General features: G+C 37.7%; 1 protein-coding gene across 1 annotated transcript in view; it reads right to left on the bottom strand.

The window, feature by feature from the left end:
- Positions 1-14,325: 14,325 nt before the first annotated feature.
- Positions 14,326-23,110, bottom strand: part of SCG5 (secretogranin V) — a 30,424-nt gene continuing 21,639 nt past the window's right edge. Inside the window, exons 5-6 of the mRNA XM_026849899.1 lie at positions 19,556-19,609; positions 14,326-15,853 (exon numbers count right to left, since the gene is read on the bottom strand). Coding sequence (XP_026705700.1) covers positions 15,758-15,853; positions 19,556-19,609 — 150 coding nt within the window. The 3' untranslated portion in view covers positions 14,326-15,757. The remainder of the gene's footprint in view (positions 15,854-19,555; positions 19,610-23,110) is intronic.

Here is a 23,110-nt window from a genome sequence, read left to right as displayed (position 1 = left end):
TCAGCAACATAGACAGTTAGGCCCGTTGCTGTAATTCACACGCACATTTAGCAATAACTTGTTAATAAATAATTACTTGACCAGCAGCACATGTAGAAAGGGAGTAGAAGCATCAGGGCAAGCAACCGTAGTGCAGTGGTAGGTGGCAGCATGAGAGAGAAAATGTGTTGGTGTGCAGGGGCCACTGAAATTCAAATACAATGAAAGGGGGAGGCCTACTGGCAGAGAATCACAGCAAATGACATCTAGATGGATGGAAGGAGAGGCCTAGGGAACTTTTAGGATTTTTTTTACTTTATTTTACTCAAAAAACTACTATTACAATTAATAGATGTTTTTAATTAACTGGGGTCCTTCCTTTGTGAATCCAAAGAAAAAGTCACAATTCCCACCTCTCAGTATGTTGACAGACTTTATGCTCCTTTTCTTCTGTTAAGTAGTTGTACTGACGTGTAGGGTAAAGGGTTTATTCACCTCTCTTCCGCTCTCTGTCTCTCACTCTGATTGCCCGCCTCAGAGCTGGGCTGGGGGGCTCGGGGGCTGGGGGGCTGCCCCAGCTGGGTCCAGGCCTTTGGTGCTGCAGGAAGTGTTTTCTGTGGTTGCTCTGAGCTCCTGTTGGTGCCTGATGATGGCACTGCGTGCACTTGGAGGCATTGCTGCTGGCCTGCAGGCAAGCTGCCGCTCTGCTGAAATTTTCAAAGTTGAACTCTGCTGAATGGGATGTAATTTACGTGCCACTCCGGCATTGACCTTCCTAGATGATGATACTTCTGGGCATCTATTGCAGAGCAGTCATCTCTGCTCAACATCTCACTGCAGTCAGGCATCTAGCCTGAGTGGCTATTCTGGAGTAGATCTCAGTCTGACTTAAAGCAAACTAAGAAACCCTTTAGGAAGCATCTCCAGGTGTGGAAGGTGTGTTGCCTCCTTGAGATGTTTCTCCATTGTGGATTAATGTTCTGCACCATATTTCCCCATCTGTTTTCTTTCACTCAGTTTAATCCAGAATGTTTCAAGTAGGCATTATCATCTTGGGTCCAGCAAGACAATTTTTCAGATTACTCTGGTCGTTGCAAAGTAGAATTATTCCTGCAAGAGTTTGCCTGCTCATTCAGAAAAAGAAACCAATTGGGTACCAAGAAGATAAATAATTGTAGCTGTATCTACTTCCTTGGACAGAATGAAGGTAGAAATAAAAAAAAAAAAAAATTTAAAAAAAAAAAAAAGGCAAAAAAGAAGAAACTCTTATGTATATTTTATTTCTGTGTGGTTAAGAGAGGTGGAGAAAAGACGATGTCTTTTTCCTTGTTGTTCTTTTAACATCGGGTACCCAGATCATTTCCAGCTTGGAAGTTTGTATTCCTTTTTCTGCTGGACTCTTTAACAAAACATTCTCCAAGTTTACCCCAGAGGTTCATCTGTGCTGGTCAGATCCCAATCAAAGATGAGGTTCTGCTATCTTCTGGCTTAAAAAGACCCCACTGCCTAAAAGAAAATACTTTCCTTCCTTCCCCCTTATCTACCCTTGAAATTCTGTTGGGGGTCACCAGTGCTGCTAATTGGAGCTGGAATACTGATGGAGAATTTTATATATAATTATTTAGTCTAAAAGAAGACTATGGGAATATACATATTTTTGTAGCATAGGTTTGAGATGAAGAGCTTCAATGCCACGGGGCAGTAATGGCATGTACTATGAACCTGGTTGGATTCAACTACCCATTTGCTATTGTTTTGTTGGGCTTTTATTTATTTATTTATTTTTAAAATTTCCTCTCCCATTTCTTGCTGGTATTCACTGTGTGAGTTGTTCTTTGTTTTAGTGGAACAGTAAGAATTGTTTTAAGCTTAAAAGAAGTGCTGTACTTAATTCTTGCAGAGCAAAATGTTATTGGACTGCTAACTAATGCTATTGGGTAGCTAAGTCTGCTACTGCTAACTTTGAGTGCTACTCAATATATCCTCACTGCCAGGACAGTTGGCGCCTTATTAAAAGCCTTTGCAGAGAAGCCAAAGACTGTCAGGGGCCAGATCCTTTTCTTGAGTAAATTGGAATAGCTTATAATAGCTTCAGGGAGATGTAACTGACTTATGCCAGCTGAGAATCTGGCCCTAATATACCTAGAAATCCAATGTCTCTCGCTCCTAGACATGTTCCTCCAGGTCAGAAGTAAGTCAAGCTGTCTAGGAGAGACAGGGCACATCTGAGCTGCTTTTTTTGGTATTTTGAACTGTTCTGCTAAGGAGAGAAAGGAGCTTGGTTTACAGGGCTGTGAATCTGGCACCAATTTACAGAGGAAAAACTAAAAGGGTACATAAAACTCAGCCATTGATGACAAAATCTCTAATGGTTTTGGTGCTTTTTGTATGGCAGCAACTTGAGATATTTTCTTTCTCTCGGTAACATTCAAGAAGAGTAATTCCAAACCACTCTAGTCATGTATATCAAAGCAGAATATATAAATGTATGCATCTACGTACCTACCTACCACATGCCTCAACTTCTTACTAATACAGAGGTAGTGGTGTTTTGCTGTGCTTTTTGCCCTTTAAAATTCCAGTGATGCTTGTGAAAATCTTGTGAAAATAAGGGAGCAATGCGTTGAGGAAGAAGTTGTCTCACCAACACAACCATAACTTTTCTCACTGAGCTTGTGAGGAGGCTAGAAGCAAAAGTGCTGGCTTCCACTGACTTCTGCTGCTCACCACCTGCCAGCCCAGGAGGGATTTGAAGCTGTCCTGCAGAGGCGTGAGGCGATGAAGTTTGGCACAGTTGTTATCTGAAGCCACAAAAGACGTGTGAATTGCAGAGATGTCTGGTTTCAGAAATTAGTTTCATGGGATGTTCTTTCAGAGTTGAGGGACATCATCATGTTATGGGGATTGTTGACCTTCTGGTGGTGTACACAGATTTTCCTATCTTGATGGGTAAGATGAGCAGTGTAATTCATGACTTGGAGCATAAGCAATTTCATATGTAGTGTGTGTTGGATGGGCTGTGTATAGAAATGCCCCATCATTACGTTATTGCCCAGGTATGAGAGCTTGTTTGCTTTACATGTGAAAACCCCCCTCATGTTTTGTCATAGAAAAGAAGTGACAGCCCTGTGGGACTTAGATATATCCAAAAGTAATGGACAAAAAGCCTTATGATAAACCAACAGATTTTTCACTTTTTATTTCAGACCTAAGTAGATAGATAGTAATAAACGGCATAAAATGAGGGAAGGAAATGTTGTGGGGTTTGGTTTCAAGACACTCCATTAACATACCAGTCTTATGGTTCTTGTTCGGGTACTCCACTGGTTATTCTATTACAGATTATTGTAGGAAAAAAAGCCTCATTTAAATAGGGCAGCTGAACCTTATCTGACCATTGTATTTCATATGAAGCCGTGTAAAACAATACCAAAAAAGACTGGTCTGAATTGAGTTAAATTTCTCATAAAATTTACTAGAAAAATCAAGCTTGAGACTGTGCAAAAAATTACTTGGGACTAGAAAATTCTGTTTAATTAAATAATTTAAATCTTTATGTTATTTGAGTTTTAGAATTAATGTCCATGTGGCTGAGGCTCCACCCCACAACCTGAGAAAAATTATTTGGATAATATTGTACCTATTAAAAAATCATTATTGTAGATGGAACATCAACATTTTAATGTATAGATTTCTGTCAGCTGAGTGAGAGAAAATTAACCAAGGGAAAATGTTCTGATGTTTTGGGGTTTTTTTTCAGTGAAATATTTTTACTTTTTTTCATTTCAAAATACTACTTCATCTGGGAATATATGCCCATTTTATTTGTAAATCTTCAGAAACAGAACATTAGCAATCAAAAGAATGAATGGGTTCAAGACAAAACCCCCAGCTGTTAGCATGTAATACTTTTAAAAGTCTGGGATCTTGCTCTGCAAACTATGGTGGCCTGGTGTGTTTAGTATACGCTACATGTAGAGTCAGGTTGTGGGCTTATAATGATCTCTGCACCTAGAGCCATGGTCACACACGAGCATTCCATTCTGCTATGTGCTGCAGACATAGAACAAAAAATATGTTTTCTGGCCTCAAAACACCTACATATGTAATAAAGTCCATATGTGACTATTTTTCAAAAGTGATTTAGAAAAGCTTATTTTACTAGGATGAAGTTTGACTGCTGGACAAATATAAACTTTCATGCCAAATGAGGAAATATCATTTGTCAAGCTAACCTTTTTATAACTCTTTTCACAATTTTTTTTTTTTGATACATCTTATGTATGTGATGGCTATAGAAGAATTTGCCAAGAAAATGAAAGCCATAAAATACCCATGAAAAATTCCTCTGCCCTCATGCATTTGCTTTTCTTTTTCTTCTGTCTCATGAATCTGTAGGAGGTGTTTGCTGACACGCTTTGCTTTCAGGGCAGCTCTGGAGCAATGTGATACAAGAAGTGACTCAGCTAAGCACACTGAGTTAGTATGAGCATAAGAAGCCCTTGTAGTCTGAAGTTGTAACTGGGGATTATGAAAAGAGGCATCTAAGGAGCTCGATGTGCTATTTGCTTACATATTTCACTCCAGGGATATGACAGCTATGAAATACAGTTTCCAGTTATGCTGTACAAGACTCCCTTCCCACACCTTACTGCCCCTCAGCATCTTAGAGAGATTACATGCGCTCTTAATACACATACAGATATCTCATACACAGTTCTGGCAAAACAGTCCCTTTTACTCCTTTCTTGCTATGATGAAAGGTAGTTTACTGTTGTGTAACCGCCTGTAACTCGAGGTTACCTGGAAGAGGAGTGCTTTCTCTTCCCTGCAGTGTGGGGGCTTCTGTGCAACACCTATAGGGCACACCATGTTGGCCCAGCAGGTAAGGCAGATAGCTGGCAGTCAAGAAGTCTAGGCTTTTTTCCTGACTCTGCCACTTAACTGCCTGTAGCAAAAGAAAAAGGAGTAGGAGAGGCAGAACTGTTTTATTATGTAAGAGGATTTGCAAGGCTTTTGTTTTGGTTTGGGTTTTCCTTTTATCCCATTGCCCTCTTTTCAAAATTCAAATTTTATCTGTTTTTGTTTTTCCTGGCAATATCCGGGTAAAAACAGAATACCGGATAAAAAAGCAGCTTTGCAGGAATGAAAGAGCTAAAGCCCTTTTTTTGGCTGAGACAACTTATTTAGACTGTGTAGAACTTCTGCATTTTATATTTGAAATCCAGTGTCACAAAAATGGCTGCTCTGTTACGGGGAGGAAAGAACTCTGTTAAACAGTTGTACTGCTCCAGCATCAGTTAGTCCACTTCTCAGAGGGAACACTACAGGTGGGAAAAAACAGAGCTCTTCCTCACAGCTATTTTTTATTTAGATGGTCTCTGTGTCAAGAAGAGGTATAAGAGGCACAAGTACACCCAACTCCCCCCTTCATCCTTTTGCCTTTTTTACTCACACTGGTTTTCTCTTGATTCCGTTTTGCCACCTATAAAACTGCAGTAGGGAACAGAGTTTTCAAAGGAGCCAGAATCATTTTGGCCTAAATCCTTAAAGTTGGTTCAGTACCAAACTTCCCATGAAATAAGCAGTTAATAAGAGGAGTAGAGAGTTTGACTTAATCCAGGGAAGAGAAATCATATTTTTTAAACGTTCACCTATTTTGTGTCTACGTGCTTGAATGATCCATTTTGAAATTTCTAAAAGCTTTTAATAGGGAAGAAGGCCTTTTAACTTCTGTAATTCTCCACAATAAAAAAAATGATATTTCCAGTGAATAAGCCAAGTTTTCACTGTTGTGGACAAAAAAAAAAAAAAAAAAAAACCAGCTGTGGTTATCTAAAAGAACTGCTAAAGATAAGGCTTCAATTTAGCAGTCTTTGTTGATTTGAATAGCAGTTCAAGTGAATACATAAATGCAAACAGATAGTTAAGTGCTTTGATAGGAAAGGTGGACTTGTGCTCATACTTCAGTTTTTTGCTAAACTTAGATTCGGACCCAAATCCTGCAGGGATTTGCCAGATGCTTGACTTTGCTTTCAGTGGGGCTATTTGGAGTGTATAAAAGGAAGCGCACACAACAATCCAAGAGGCTAGAGTCAGGCAAGCCTTTCTAAAAGACCCCAAAATAATTTATATATACATCTTTCCCCATTAAAGGGCATTCTAGATGACGTGCATATTAGAATGCTAAACTTAATGACCTTAAGAATCAAAACTACAATACAATAATAATAAAATACGAAAATAGTCTATTTTTTATCTGTATGGTTACCAAAAATTTACTCTTTCAAAAATTGCCAAAAAAATATCACTTCTGGGAAACTACACAGGCGAGCCTAGGGCCAAATCTCGTCTTGATATTTCCAACTGCTCTGTTTTGCTTCTTCTGTTTCCTTGTCAAAAGTATCCTGTTTAGCCTGTTTGGCTAAGGACAGTTGGATATTTAGTCATTGATCTTTCCCTTTCTTACCATATCTTGAATTCTAATTAGCATTTTCCAAGTTCTTTTACTTTATTCTCCAAATATAGCTACAACAGACATCATTCTTCCCTGCTTTGTGGAGCTGTTCAGAGCCATGGAAGAGCTGTCATTTTACTTCTGGGACTAACCACACTGCCCAGCAATTCTCCATTAGCTGCTTTCATTTGTAGCTTGATTAAAGTTGGGTTTTTTAAAAAAAAAAATAAAAATTCCCACAAATAACATGCAATTCAATATGCCTGGAAAAGTGTAAAATCACTTGATGTTAGGAGAGATCCTGTAAATAGGCTTGGGAGAAATCCTCTAGGTGTTTGTAATTAATCAGGCACCAAACACTTGGAGCTTTTGGATGCACTTTTAAAAAGTCTAAAAATGTAAACAGTTTTCTTTCCCCTCCCCAGGAAGTCTTAATGCACTAAAGACGTAAGCGAAGAAGTTAAATTGCAAGTGACCAAATCAATTACACTTCAGATCAGACTGTGGCAGGGCTTTTTGGTTCTCAACCAGATGGAACTAGACTCCTTGTGAAGGAGGTTTCTTGTATTTCTTGTCAGGGTTTCAAAATGAACATATGAATTCACAGTAAAAATTACATATTTTTCCTTTTGAAAAATATAATAGAACATTTAGGGGAAAGAATCCTTGGGAGTTGGCATCGACAAAAGCTATCAGACACATTAAAAAAAAGGAAAACATAAGATCTCTGTAGCTATTTCTTGTTCTTCTGATCTGACCAAAGAGAAAACAGAAATTAACAGGATATTTTCCTGCATTGTGAGACAAAGAATAAATCCTCCTTTTTAATATAGTAAATCCTTGCATTCAGACTTTGACTTCGTTTGACCATGCTTTTTCTGTAAGCTGAAGTTTTTATATTGAGACAGCTATTGTGATGTAAAAATGTACCAGAGACAAAGGACAGCGGTATTTATCTTGATGCAATTAGTTGAGATAAATCCATGTGAGGGAACAGGCTATCTGGAGGAAGAAAGCGCTTTTTTATCCAGTGGATTTGGGATGATTTCTTTATAGAAAGCCTTTGCACATTAGGGAGGAGGTGACTACTACAATCAAGTATAACAAAACCACCTTCCAAGACACAGAAAACCCACTATAACCAAACAGGACTTCTTTGTTTCTAATTTAGGGATGTACTTTGTAAGACAAAGTACTTTCATGTTTTAATGGATATCAGATCAAGTTGGTTGTTTTATCTGAGATCCAGATCCCTCTTGCTTTGAGTATGCTACCACCAGCTTCTGGAAGAGCTTTGAAATCCCCTTCAGTAGTTGACCCTGCATATTTTAATATGCAGAATTCCACCTGAAATCACCTTGAAAGAAATTAGATTGTGACTTAGCTTCAATGCTGAAAATTCTTAAGACATGTCTTGCTATTAGGAGATGTCTTGTTAGCAACACTAACAGGATCTCTTAGGGTCACTGGCACCATTGGTCAACAAATTTGGTGGATGACAATGACTGCAAGATCAAATTTGTCACCAGAATGATAACAGTGAGTAAGAAAGTGGGTTTTAAAATGCTTTCTTTTCAACAGATGCAAAATGATCTAAAGATTTTTTTTAAGACTAGAATAAAGAATGCACAGTCAATTAAATGAACTCTTGGTAATTTGTCTTAGTAAATGCAACATTCTTCCAATTTGGATAGCAGCTAAATACATCTCATTTTCTTGCAAAAATACTACTTTAAAAATTAGTAAAAGGCGGCTGTTACTGTTTCAGAAATCAGAAAAGACAAGACTGTGGTCTCTGTCCTCTCCCTGGAGGTGTTCAAACCTGTATCCCCTACACCTCCAGAGGTGTAGCTGCTTAGCCATGAGAGAGGAGCCTGTTCGTATGGGAGGGCTCTGGCACCTCCCTTGCTGAGGCTGTTGAGCAATTCAGGAAACAGTTAAATAAAGATAAGGGGCCAAAATAAGGCACCTAGTGGGGAGGGTGGTTGGATCGTTTTCGCCATCCTCTATTTCCGTATTTTTATCCAGTATCTGGCTGGATACAGAAACACTCCTTGAGAATTAGCTAGAGCCCAGGTGTTACCCTGCCCTCCTTCATGCTCACCCTGCCCTACTAGCCTAACTAATGACAGATTTGTGTTCATTGTTGATCTCCTCCTCTGGCACCATTAGAGATTTGATCCTCTTGCCATACCTCTTCCAGACACTTTTTTTTTTTTTAAATTAAACTGCGTACTTCTGCTGTGGTATTCTGTGCAATGCTTGGGCCTGTAGACATGCATGAGATGGGTGAGAAGGCGTGAACCTTACCAGGCTGATTCCAGGGAATATAGGGGATGAATGGCCAAGTTTGTCGATTCAGGTTGGATTTAGGACTGAGATAGGTGTAGAGCTATGCAGGTTCACCAAGCTTCAAACAGTCATGCATGCACAGAAGGAGAAGTTTAGGTGCCTGAGGTATCTCATTGACAAGAAAACATAGTTGTGTATAGCCTTTAGTTGCCGAAGGACTCGAGCAAGGGAGGCAGGGCGTGAGGATCATGTGCTTGGACTTTGGTATCTGTATTGCACAGAAGTCCTTAAGGGTACTTACGCCTTGAGTGGAGCTGGCCCTCAACCTCTTTGCAACTGTCCACTCATCAGTTAATTGGAAATAATTCCCAGTCTTGTAAGCCTCCACACCAAGAACCTCCAGATACACAATAAAATAGGAACAAAGTGACTGATATTTTAGGGGCAGTCTGTGAAGGTCTTTTCTTCAGGTTTGTGTAAAATTCTTGTCCTTTTTAACTGCTCATAGGTTGCTTCTGAGATCATAAAAACACAGCAGGAAATAGCCAATGGGGTCAGAAATTAGAATATAGTCTCAACTACTAAAGTAGAAAATAATTTGTGTATTTTAAACTGAAAGAAATGTATATCATTCTGATACATGTGAATCATTCTGATTGCTTGCATACTAGATAACTTGCCCTCCTGAGAGCCCCCCAAAACAAGTCTTCCAAGACCCCATAACTTCAGAACCGTAACCATCAGAAAGGCGGCAGCAAAGCTTGAGACACTGTGGGAGTAGCAGGAGAAAGCTGAAAAGAATCAGAAGCTGGTCAGACCTTTCTGGTTTTTTTTAACTGTGCACACACATGTTACCTGCACATGCACAGAGCCCTGTGGCAGATCAGTCATAAGGTTGTTCAGGAATTTAACCAGTAGCCAGGGCCTATGCATAAACTACGACAGCAATACTTATCTGTTATTACAGTGACTTTTAAAGAACTTACTTAAATCAGTTACGACTATTTTTTAAATTGATAAATGGTTTATGCAGCATTAAAAATAGGTTCCTTACTTCAGTTGCAGTTACACAGCTTAAAAGCCCATAAATCTTACAGCCACTGCACTACCCATTGGAGTCACCTAAAATTTTGCAATTGAGTTAGTTAGGTTGCATCATTGTTTAAAAAAAAGGGAAAAATTAACCAATGGGGAGTTATACGTGCTTCTCTGTACAACCTGACTGGTTCTTTTATGAGTCTGTTTTGTCCATTTGGAAATAAAAATGTCCCAGTGTGATATTTTATTTCCCAATGTAAAAAGGTGTCAGGATGACATTTCTCCTTAGGGGATATCCCATGTGAATTTCAATTACTTTTAGAGGACTTTGTGGCATAAGAATGTAGATAACGCACTGAAGAACTGCTAGGGTTTTGTTTGTTTGTTTGTTTCTCAGAATAGAGAATTAATTAAAAGAGGCTAAGACTGAATCCAGTATCAAAGCTGTACATGCCTTCTATGATCTAACAAATATTCAGATGCCCAGACCTAAAACACACTGTCATCTCTAATGGAGATCTTTGTTGTCTCCCAAGAATGTTACATTGTCATCTGGTGGTTAGGTTCGGGACAAAGATCTGGATAGAAGTAGTCAGCATTAATACATTTAAAATCAGAGCTTAATGGTCTGTAAATGAGTGACACTGGTTGGGGAAGGAGGGAGAGTTTGAGGCTAGTAGCAAATAACACATTATTTTCCTTTGTGCTTTCTCCTTTGCCTCACTCAGTTTACAATGAAGTTTAGCCACCAACTCCCACCACTGTTTTTCTTGGAGAGCAGAGTCGGATGAAGAAACGCAGTGATTAAATGTAAAAGACACCCATGCATTGCAATAGGAGCTGGATTCCTTGTGTTTTGGTAACAGGAACTATAGGAAAAAATAAAAAGAGGTGACTCAAGTCTACGTAATCTTTAAAGTCTGAAGCCTTTCTCAATTTCTACCACCTCTGATCCCTTCCCCACCTCTGCCCCACATACAAAACCAGACCTTGTTAGTCAAACAGGAAATTTTTTTAAGCTCTTTTAGTTCCAATTGGTAATGCTGCTGCCATGACACATCGTTTAAAGTTTGTTATGCTCCCATGTGTTGAGCACACGGCTGGCAGCTCTTCCAACTGTCAGGATCCATGTAATCACAGCAAAACAGTTAGCATAATAAATAAAGCAGACCTGATCTGATACTACATACTTCCTTCTCATGGTGAATTAGGATGATGAACTGGAGTTCAGTGCCATTCCTCACCTAACAGCAAAAGGCTTGAGTGTGGTACACCTGGACCATGTATGTACTTGGATGATGATTCATTTGACACTTTAATTGTCTCATATTTGAAAATACTGGTTTAGGACCCAATCCTCTGCCACTCAGATGTATTTGAGGTTCATGGGGCCCTTCATGATGGCAATTCCACTCTTTTCTTCTCTATTTCCTTTCAGTTTTTATTTAGCTTGCATGTAAGTAGGTCATTGTCAGTGGCTATGCACTTCAAGGGAGCTTGTTGTCTTTGCTCATGGTTGGAACCTGCCTACCTGGCAGGTTCCAACCATGAGCAAACAGGCAGACCTTCTAAGGGACACAGTAATTCTTTACTTAAAAAGAAGACCTACTAGTTAAGAGAATTCCTGAACATGATATTTAAGATTATTGAATGTAACTGCATGACTTCAAACAAAATGAATTTTTCAATGTATGCATATGTATACATGTGGCAATGGATTCGATATGTTCTCTGCCTTTTGTTGCTATTGTCTTTTCTTTAAGGCATATCAGATTGCCATCCTATTTGGTGAAAAATATAATTCAATCTGTCAATTCCACTAGCCTGGAACCTTTGATTCAGGTGTCTCAGAATTGGTGATAATGTCCTCTGATTCCTCAATATCCTTGATAGCTTCTGATGTGGATGGAGAAGTACCTTAAATCTTACCTACAGCACACTTAGCTAATAGAACAGTGAACTCATCTTCCTTGTGGGTCATGTGAAACTGTACTTTCCTCATACATTTTAAATTTTCATGTGGTCATGGGAGCATCTTCTGTATCTGTGTACCTTCCCTTTCTCCCTCCATAAATCTAGGCTGTGACTTTGCCTGAAAAGTTATCTTTGAACTCTGTCGTAATGATCCAGACATTCCAGACTTGCATGTAAAAAATAAGTACTTGCATAAAAATTAATTCACAGGACAAGTGTTACAGCTTTACAAATGAGGTAAGATGGTTTAGTGAGCTTACCAGCAAAAAGGCCAAGAAGATTCCAAGTTTGGTTTGGGTTGATGTTGTTGTGGGCTTTTCCCAACAAATTTAAATGTTCAAAAATTAGTTTTTGTACAGCATGAAAATGAAAACAAAGCCTTTTCAACACTTTCACACAGCAACTGGTTAGAGGCCTGATTCGAGGGCATGGATTCAAGTCTCCATCATCAAAAAATATTTGTCTTCATCCCCAACTCTTGACATTTGGAAACAAAGATTCTTGACTGTCACTTTGTCCACAATGAAGCCAAAAACTTAACTGAGTTGGTAGTTATCTTTCTGCTCGTGTCCTTCCTCATTTTAACAGATGAAAATATACTTCATCATATTTTGATAAAGTAAGGTTCAGATCAGCTTTACTTCCAGTCTTCTAAGTGACTCTTGGGACACTGACATCAGATTCCCAGAACTAGTTCCAAGTTTCTTTGGTTTGCTCATGAGTTGCTGAACAGATTAGTGGCATGGTTTTGTTAGGTGAATGCAAATGTGCCAATAAAAAGAAGCATATCACCATTTCCCCTCCTAAATAATATACTAAGCATTTTTGTATTACTTTCTTCTGTAAGTTGACATCTTTATATTCTTTACTACTGAGTTTATTATAAGACTGTGTTATCTTTTAAAAAGTGTATGTTGAGTGTGTGTGTGTGTATATGTACACATGCACCCCCAGAGATGTGTGTCACAAATCAACTACTATAATCAGCTCAGTTACACGGTGTTTTTTTTAAACTAAGGTCATAAATATTTCTTTACCAGACAAAACCAATGTTGCATGGCAATATCCTTTATGCTGTATAGCTTATTTCAAGCACATTGTGTCTCAAATATATCAGAGGTAATTAACACACGTGCAGATTTTAATCTTGAAAGGTTTTAATTTCATGAAAATTCTAAACAATAATAGCAATATACATGCTCCTTAGTTCACATGCATCATAAATGTAAAAGGGTGATTACACCTGTAAGAGCTGAACAGCTGTTTACATTCTTGTAAATCTTGGTTTGGTGGAGTGAGCTCCCAGTAAGGGAGTCAGTCAGTATCTTTGTTCATTGATTCTGAAAGAACAGCACTGTGATAATTCTTTATAAAAAAAGTACATCTATGTGTTTGGACTGTTGTCGGAGCACAGGAGGGAAAACTTTTTTGCTTTTTTTTGTTTGTTTTTTTAATTAACATGGGACTACCAATACTAGTACAGAAAGGCAGCTCTGCTATGAAACTGAAATCAGAATAATTAATCTCATTATTATGGTGTAATACCTATATTTTATTAAAATTTCACAATAGTGCTGTTGAGTGTTCCTGGTGAAACACTCAAGCTGATGTACTCAGCAGATGGTTGCTCACCACCATGTGTCTGATTTCTTCCAGCAGACAGTTCCAGTAAGATGCATCATTGTATTGTACAGTGTAAAGGATTTTTTTGCCTGCATTTAAAGACAAAAACATCTCTAAGTTGTGTAATTTTTCCTTCACTTGGTCTGTGAAGTTCTATCATAGACAGAAGGGCAGCTCCTCAGGCCCCACCAGGGTGACAGGCAGCCACTGGAGATCCCTGTGCTGGTCAGCTTGCAGCACCAGATTATCATATCCCCATACAGGGGGGGGTGTAGTGAGCTAAAGTGCTTCAAAAAATCAGATGTGAAACTTCTGATACTGTTAAGGAAACAATACTTCTTTACTCCTCTTTTAAGCCCCCCATGTACTGTACATAGCGCCTTTTATTATGTGCTGGTCCTTACTAAAAATTTAATAAATTGCCTTCGTGGTTGCTTCATTTCTGTGATTAAAATGGATTTTTCTGGAGCTAATAAGCACAGAACGAACCTCAGATTGTTTTAAAAGTTTTGATAAGACAGCTGACTATCTGAAGAAACACCAGTTTCTTAGTAATGGAAATGTAGCCTCTGACCAACTGGCAGCCTTGTGGCAGCAGCTGGCTGTGGGCTTAGGTGGGAGGATCCATCGTTTCATTCACTCCGGGCCACTGGGCATCAGTAGGTTCTGATCTCAGATTCATGCCACAACACAAGAGGTTTTTTCTGGTTTTGGAGACAACATTTGCAACCCTGGAGCTCTCAGTACCAGTGTGAAGACTAAGCAGGAGTGCAGATAAAGAGTTACACTTCAGAAGCGGAGAATGCAAGTTCCCTCATGTGAACAGCTGGATTACTCTCATCCCATTCCAGGCAGTGGAATTGGAAGGAGCTCCACGATTCACACAGACTCCTCAACTTCCTATCACATGTGAGGATAAACCCCACTGCATTGCATACTATTTAGTTTTCCTGAATTTTTTAAAAGAGGAAGTATGATGGAAGACATGATAGTTCAGCCTAGAACGTTATGGAATTTTGCAATCCACCCATAAATGACATGAAAGTACTGTCTGTCTTCATAAGTTACTACAAATTACTAAGTGCTGGGATAGAAAAAGCAAACACCACACACAGTCGTATTTGTGCCATCCTATTAACGTTAATCATAGGTAGCTAGGCCCTTTGGTTTCTGTTAGTTTCTTACCTGTTTTTTTCTCAGGGGTCATCATGCCTGTCATACTGTTGTCTGTAAGACAGGGAAGGAAACTGCAATTTTTTTCCACAGATTTAAGTTCAAAGGCATAAGCTACTGTTGTTTTCCATAATTTCAATGTCCCATGCATGAAATATTTCAGATGCCCTCTGAAATTAGATAATGTCATAGTCTCATCTTTCAGAAAGGGAGAACTCAGTTTTCTGAAATATAAAGTTCTACAATCTCCTATGGGCAAAAAGGCAATTTAAGCTTCCCAGAGCAACTTCAAGCGCAGTGATAGCTACCAGCATTATTAGTGTGTCATAGTTTTTTGGAAGATCATCAACTGTAATGGCCTTCATATCCTGCATTTAGATTCAGAGGATGTTGACACAACATTATTAACACAGACAAATGTCTCCATCTTCACTTACAATATCCCAGGCACACATAATTTAAGAACGTTATAATGCATAAATGCTGCTGTTACTAAGACAGAGAACAGCGGGGGAGATGAATTTCCACACAACAGTACCATTGATAAGGAAGAAAGATGTGCAAGTGTTCAGGAAAGTTGTGGACATGGAACAACTAAAACTAACAGAAAAATGTTCCAGTGGATAGAGTCAAAAAGCAGTTCTTTAATTTTTAAATTTGCACAGCAATAACCAAGACAAATGGGCCTCCGAAATATTTTGGAAAATGTCACTTTGCAAACCTTGTAGATTGCTTAAATGTTTATTAAAATGGACCAAAAGCCAAAATTCTCTGGGTAAAATAAATAATTTGTCTTTGCTAAGTAACAGTATTTGTGCACAAAACATAAAACTATAATTTTCATGTGTCAAACACAGTAACATTTAAAATTAAATGTTGGAGTCGAATTGGGAATTTTTTTACATCTTCCTATTTACAAGCTGCTCATTAAGACCATTTACCTCACGTTAGCTATTAAAATGACTAACATTTTTTAAGTTTGCTCCATGACTAAAATAAAAATAACAGAAATGTCCTTTTACCATAACTTAACAAAAAGCAGAACCATATTTTTGTTATCTAGGAGAACATACTGTTATAAATACAGCTGTTTTTCATCTACAATTATATAAATAATAAACATGCTGCCATTCACAAGGATTTTAATAGATGATTATATATAAGCAATATTACGATCTAGCAGAGGATGGCATGAGTTTTCATCATTCATTTTTATTGTACTTATTCAGGACCCTTGTCTTCATCTGAAAAATGTGGAACAGACTTCTTTGCTACAACATTATCCAGTCGCTGTCCTTGCAGATACGGGTTCACACTCTGAAAAAGTTAAAAATTATTTATGCTTATTAGAAACAAGAAAACATATAAAAGGTAACTAGGATTATCTGATATATTTATATATTTCTTATCTGTCAAATACTTGCAGACTGAAGGAAAAAAAAATTGCTGCCAGGGAGTAAATCTAAAAGTCAATCAGTGTTTTGTTTTCTAACATTTTTTGTGTGCAAGAATTTAATCCAACCCACTAAAAAGAATACAAGTGAAGGAGGACTATCGAGAATATAGGACAGCCTGAATTAACACTGCCTTTTCGCTGCACTCCTCTTTTCCTCAGCTCAGCAAAGAAGCAGCAGCAGATCTAACTCCCTAATTCTTGAGGCAGGACAGAACTTGTTAGAGAAGTACAGGTGAAGCTTTATGTTAAATCAGTTAGCCTCTGATAGACCTTCTGCTGACAGGCAAGCTAGGTACCACGGTACCATTTGTGGCCAAAGTCTCTTCTCTAGCCCATCTCTCCAGGAAGCCCCTCCTCGCTTCCTCTCAATGCTGTGATAAAAAACGGGTGGCACAGAAGCAGAGCCAAACAAGGTTTTGGCATAGGAAATGGCTCTCCTACCCCTGCCAGAACAAGGGAATGCTGGAAGGATCATCCCTGGCAAGGGTTTAACCTCACTCTGCACCATGCAAGCAGCACAATGTGAGACTGAATATGAACAGATCCTGTCTCAAAACTGGAGATCAGAGTAATGTAGAAAGCCTATGCTTGAATTTTGTCTATACCAATGGAATAAAATGTATTTATTGTATTTGCAAGTATCAAGAAGTTTAGTGGAGCTTCAGAATTAACTTAAATATTATTTACACCCACTTTCTGGCCTGTTATAGTGTCATTGTAAACAAAATTCAAGTATATACTTTCACAGATATAGACAAAAATTCTAGTGTGCTGGTTTTGATGCCAATAAAAATTGTTTACATAAGGACAAACTTTGGAAAAATGAAAATTTTCCAGTATCTCCTGATTTTTGTCAGGCTAGCTGTATCTTAGAAATTACATTTCTTGAGATATTTCTGTGTTTGTTTCACCAAAACGTAAGAGTTAAATACTATGTAAAAAAAAAACCCCAACCTTTTAAAATAGGCATGAAATATTTATTTTTCAAACATCTCAAGTATTTGTCAAATCTCTGGAAAAGATTTGGGGTTTGTCTTCGAGTTTAAGCCCTTGGGTTTCTCCAGATTTGTAGATGCTATGATTAATACTTAATCATAACAGAGCAGCCCTTTTGCTTTCTTCTATTGTTTTTTGAGTGCTTTGCCTGCTGCAAGTGAAAACGTAAAAATATTAAGAACCAGAAATGTGGAAAAATCTTTGAAAGTAAAACTAACACTAATTTAATGCTTTAAATTGTTAAAAATAAGACACATGTAAATGATTTGTGTTTGTTGAAAGAAGTTCTGTTTAATGTTAATGTAGTGAAATTCGGCTGTTGCATAAACTTCTAGGAATTATTTGAAGATTCTTAGGAAGATTAATTGGCCTTTTTTTTAATGGTTCTTGCTTGCTACTTTTTGAAATAAAGTAGAAGAGAATAAAAATGCATAAAAATTTGATTCATTCTCAACCAACAAGAAAACAAAAAATATAATGCAAAATCTTGGGCTGATTTGACTAAAAAATGTTTAATCCTATATAGCTATGCTTAATTCAAAGCAATGCAGTTTCCAAGTACCTTTGTGCACAGCTCCGAGCCCACAGCAACGGGACTTAGCGATTACAGAAGCACTCCTGTCATATTCAGGATATCAGACTGTGGACAGGGCTATGCTCATGCACAGAAATTTAAAAAAAGAGGAGAATTGCTGGTTAAATTAGAGGACACTGGAGGCTTCCTTGTCTTGCACTGCAATGGCTGCAAAAAATAATGCAGCAGCAAATTGTAAATATATACCTTTGCTATATTTATTGATTATGTGTATCTATACTTTTCTGTGTGTTTATATACATACATATCAATATATAAATATACACACATACTTAGAATATGTAGTTTTGTAGACTCAGTAGTGCCTCTGTGACTGCTGCACTGTAACTCTCTCCATGGACAACCCAATTGTCCAAATATGATTTGCTTTAAATTAAAATTGAAACATTCTGACTCAAAAGCTGTCCTCTCTATAAACACTCTGTGCAGAAGGGCATGGAGAAGTGGCAGGGTCTGCAGAAGACAGGAGGGGAATCCTGTGGGCTTTTTGGTTTCTGGAAAAATACACTGCCTTGTGCTGATAAAGTGAAAATTCTGAATTGTTCATTAAAGCATCAGTAATCATTACAGTATTACTCAAAAAACAATATAATACTTTAAGTGATAATGAATTAACCATTAAGTGACACGCCTGTGCTAAGAGATCTACTGCAAAACAAGAAACTGAAGCTTCACCTCTAAAATTCTGGGCCGCCCGTGGCCATGTGGCTGTCATGTCTCTCCAGTCATTATTCCTTTTGTATCTGATTACGTCAGTCAGCACACAGAAAATGGTTTTTTGTTTGTTTTGTTTTCTTTTTTCCTTATGTATATATTGCACTAATCCCACTTTAACATGTTGCTCAAGGTATTAATAAATATTCCGCACAACCATTTCCAGAATAAATTCTACTTTAGAGTTAAAATCAGATAATTACCCTTTCTCCTTTTCTGCTAACAAACTCAAAAATCAAATGTAAGCTGAAAGCAGATACTAAGCTCAAGACAGATCATTAACATGGTTGAACACTGTTTATTACCAATGATGCATGAATTGGTAAGAAATCAACTTGCCTTCTCCCTTTCTAGCAAAGACTAGGTTTGAGAGTTAACTAACTAACTAACAAACTAAATCATCTTCACTTAGGCTTCAGTTATTTAAAACCAGATTTACTTCGTTTACAATATAAACTGTGCTGTCATATTTTGAAAAGCTACTTTCTGGCAGAGAGCTAGTCTTTTTCTTCTTGGGGAAAAAAAAAAAAAACCTAACCCAAAAAAAAAACCAAAAAAAACAAACCACCAAACCAAACCACCAGCAGCAAAGCTGAAGACTTTGACTCTGCCTGAAAGTGATTTTTGGATAGAAAAGCTGACGCTATTAAAAAAAAGAGAGACAGTAGTGAGGTGGACTGTGCAGAGGTTCTCTGTGATATGTGGATCGCCTTCCTTGTTTCAGGGGCAGAAAGATGAGAATCTATTCATTTTTGTATTTCAAGCAAGTGGGACACAGAGATAGAAATTCAATCTGAGGTAAATCAAAAATATACAAGTGAATCAAATTACATCAGCTAAACAACCAGATGTACTGTCATTTACACTCAAAACCATAATCACATGTATGGATAGTGGTGACTAATTTTACCAATATTTTTAGTAGGAAATCAATTTTAATTTCTGCTTAAAAGACATTTAATTTAAAATGGTTTTAGGCAAATAGCATCGATTTAAAAACACATAAAATTTTTTAATCAAGGCTCTGCTTTGAAGTCCATTTTCTGAAAGCAACAGGTTATTTAGAGAAATATATCTGGTACTGGGCAGAAAGTCCTGAAGCCTGCTGTAGTAGTTTATTACAGAGATTCCCTCACTTTATGCATTATCTAAGGTATAATGCAGGTTCGTTAGACTAACTCTACATTTCAACAGTATGATTTTAATTCTCATTAGCTCTCTAGATGATACAGGGGCTATAAAGTATTCTGATAGTTACCCTCTTTCTTCTTTTAGGACCACCATTAATCTTCTCAAAGAGTAAATTCTTGCTCTGGAAGGGGAAAAAATGCAGCCATCAAATTCATTACACTCTTCTTTTACTACTTTTGCTGTTAAATATTAGCAAGTTTAGAGGCATGTGTAGTTTTATGGGAAAGATAGACCACAAATAAATATTTGGATATTCCTATTAACATTTTGCAGGAGCAGCCACAGTCTTAACAATTAAAAACCCACTATGTTGCACTATATTATCATCTGTGTTCAGGCAGTAAGTGCTTCAAGTACGTGCTGGTATAATGATACAGATTGGATGTTCCCCATCATGTGATACATGGTCTAAATACATATATATTTTAAAAAAATAAGGAAAGAAGAAAAATAAGAGTGGGAGGGAGAGAAAGCAGGAATCCTGCCTCTGGTACATCTTTCTATACATTTGAGGTGACACATGAACAGGAGCAAAAAAAATTTGCTTTACAAGGGGTTTTCTGATTCCTTTTAAAAAAGGGAATCAGCGTCATTCCTACTGTTTTGTTGTCTTTGCTCATTCCCTTCCAGATATCAACACTTCCCAGTGCAAAGTTCTGCTGAAAGGAGTTCAGTGCCAACTCTTCCTTTGTTTAAGTAGTGCCCTCAATAAAGTTTCTAAAAACCATTTGGTCTATAACATTTTTTTAATGGCAAACCTTTTAAAAACTGCCAAAAACATCTTGGCAGAAGAGAAAGTTATGATGATGAGAAAAGAAAAAAAAAAAAAAAACACAACACAAAAAAAACCCCCTTTGACCATAGTTTACATAAGTGCATCCACATATTGTTGTATTTCATACAAGTAGTGGATTCTAATAAAGTCTGGAATAACACACACATGCTCAACACATTTTGTTTCAATTGTGTATTATGAAGAAAAACAAAACCAAACCCTAACCTGAAAATGGAAGGAGAGAAGAATTACATGTATAAAAACGGAACACTGTATAAACAAAGCCATTAATTCTGCTATAAACAACTGACCTAACATTGATTATATAAATAGAAAGTGTAATTCTAGCACGAGACAAATTCACCAAACACTTCTACCCTCTCTGCAGCCTTGATATGAGAAAAAACAAACATTTTAAAGTGTTACAATGAAATCTGCCAAAATTGTCTGTTCTGTACTTCACATGTTCATTAAACCCCAAATGCACAAGGCCTATCTCTTGCCCAACCTCAGTTATTTTGTCTGAGCTGTGCCAAAAGGGAACAGAGATGAAGTTGGCCAAGGGAGGCATTCTTGGCTAGTCATTTATGCAAACTCACTTTGGGAAAACTTAAATTTAACATTTTAAAGAAACCCACAGATGTGTAAATTATTCTTTTTAGGAAACAAAGCACCACCAAAGCCTCTCTTTGTAAACTATTTGACCTTATACTTTTCACAAGAAGAAAAACAGTGTTTCTGAAATAAAAAGCATTTCATGACTACTGGAGCTAACACTTCTGTCACTCAGGAAAATTCCTGACAGTTGAAATATTCCTGCTCAGGAAGGATGCATTTTGTTTAGTCTGTTTGGGAATGTTTTAAGGCCGTAACTACTACTTAAGCATTATATGGAGTGCAAAGCAGATGGGGTTATGAAGCATGAGCTAAGAGTGTGCTTGTATGGTAATAGCAATCCTGAAAATATCTTCCAGTGTGTAAGAGCCTGAGCTCCATCAGCCACCAAAATTTGCCCGTGAAGTGCTCACCATTCTCATCTGTCACCTAGGAGTTGCACAGAGTTTCTCCAGTTAAAAATACACTTCACATGGAGATATGCTGCATGTGCATTGCTACTTTTTCTTCACTTGTGGAGATTCCTTTGCGCTGTCCTGGCTACTTGGATTAGGATACTACAGGTTGGGATTTGGGTGGGAAAAACTCAGAAGTTAAAATGCTTACAACCAACTAATACCAAAGAGATTTATCCTTAGATCTTTTCAGACTTCACTGAAACTTCTTTAAGTCAGTAATAATCAGCAGCTCTGTAATCTGGACCTGCACAATTACTAAAACCAAAAAGGAAAATTGCATTGCAAAGTTGCACCCTTTCAGAAGAGCTTTTTTTTTCCCAGTCAATTTACAGTCTTATCAGGAATATCAAGCATGACAATTTCTATTACACCAAGCATACTACACTGAATGAAACAATATGTACTGTCTGAAATTGAAGAGGGGGACCAGACCTACCATAACCATCCCTATAATCACCATTGCCATCCAGATATTTAACAACATCAGTTGGTAAAGAAAGATGCACTTAATGTTGCTCGCTATAACTGGAGTTGGAATTAAAAAAAAAATAAAATCCAAGTGACTAGTTTCAGGTTTTCATTAAAATTGGGAAGCCAGAGATGGTAACTTCTTTAACAAGGGGTTCAATATTGAGTATTTTTATCCCTCCTTTCCACTGCCTTTCTTTGTACTGTCTTGGATACCTCCAGTGTAGCTGACAAGCAAAACTGGCATTATTCCTACCCTTAGAGTGAAATGTTATCCATTGCTTTGGTAAAAAGAAGTGTGGCTGAAAAACATAGTTGCTTTTAATCTTCTATTTGTACACTAATACTGGTGTCAGAAAACACAGCTGAACTTCCCTCCTCTTTTTAACCTCTACATGTGGTAGTGGTTAACACTTTGGGTTTCAATAAATAACAACTTACATATAAGTGGTTTTTAGATTTGTACTGTAAATTGTATAGTGTAAACTATCTTCGTGTAAGTCTTTCTGGATGCCAACAACACTTCTTCAGACCATCTAGAGACAAGTTGCAAGACACAGAAAAAAGGCACACTCAAATGCGAAGTACCTGTGTCCTCCAAGGAAAAGTCTAAACCGAGGGGAAAAAAAACCATCAGAAATCTTTGACACGATAGTTGCACACTAGGGTAGAAACCTCCAGAAGTCTCTCATTTTACTACTTCCAGTGTCCCTTCTATGTTTTCCATGTATGAGGAGGAAAAAAAGGATCTTTGGGGTTGGGGAGTAGAGGGTAAGCTGTGTATCTCACTTTATAAACAAGGTCTGTCTCACTTTATAAACAAGGTCTGTTCCTGAGACTTCCAACAGAAATTCCGTATTGGAATTTGGATACATGGAGAGTTGTCCCAAAGACAGGAAAATTCTTCCTCTTTCTCCCCTCTCTTAACCCAGTATACACTTATGATTTCTGTATTTGTATCTTCGTATGTATTATCAGTATTTACACATAATATTTAACATCTACACAGAATCATACACTTTGCTGTCTAAGACAGCTTCTAGACTTGTTTTACCCTTATAAAATATGTCTACTATTCATAGGGTACTGCAGAGGTCCCACAGCTTTACAAACACGAGGGTCCGTCACCAAACAAACCAACCAACCTGTTTCCTTCCCATTATTCAAGAACTAGCAGGTCTGGGTTTTTTTTGTTTGTTTGGGGTTTTTTTGTGACCTGCTAACATAATTTGGGTTTTACTGTGGTTACGCTAAGGAATGCATGCTGGGTCCTTGAAAGGGAAAGTCAGTGGGAACTGTAACATTG

Source organism: Athene cunicularia (genome assembly GCF_003259725.1).
Source record: "Athene cunicularia isolate RWA chromosome 5 unlocalized genomic scaffold, athCun1 chr5_part1, whole genome shotgun sequence".
In the NCBI taxonomy this organism is placed as follows: Eukaryota; Metazoa; Chordata; class Aves; order Strigiformes; family Strigidae; genus Athene; species Athene cunicularia.
Note: the sequence above shows the minus strand (reverse complement) of the source record. Positions and strands in the feature narration are given on the sequence as shown.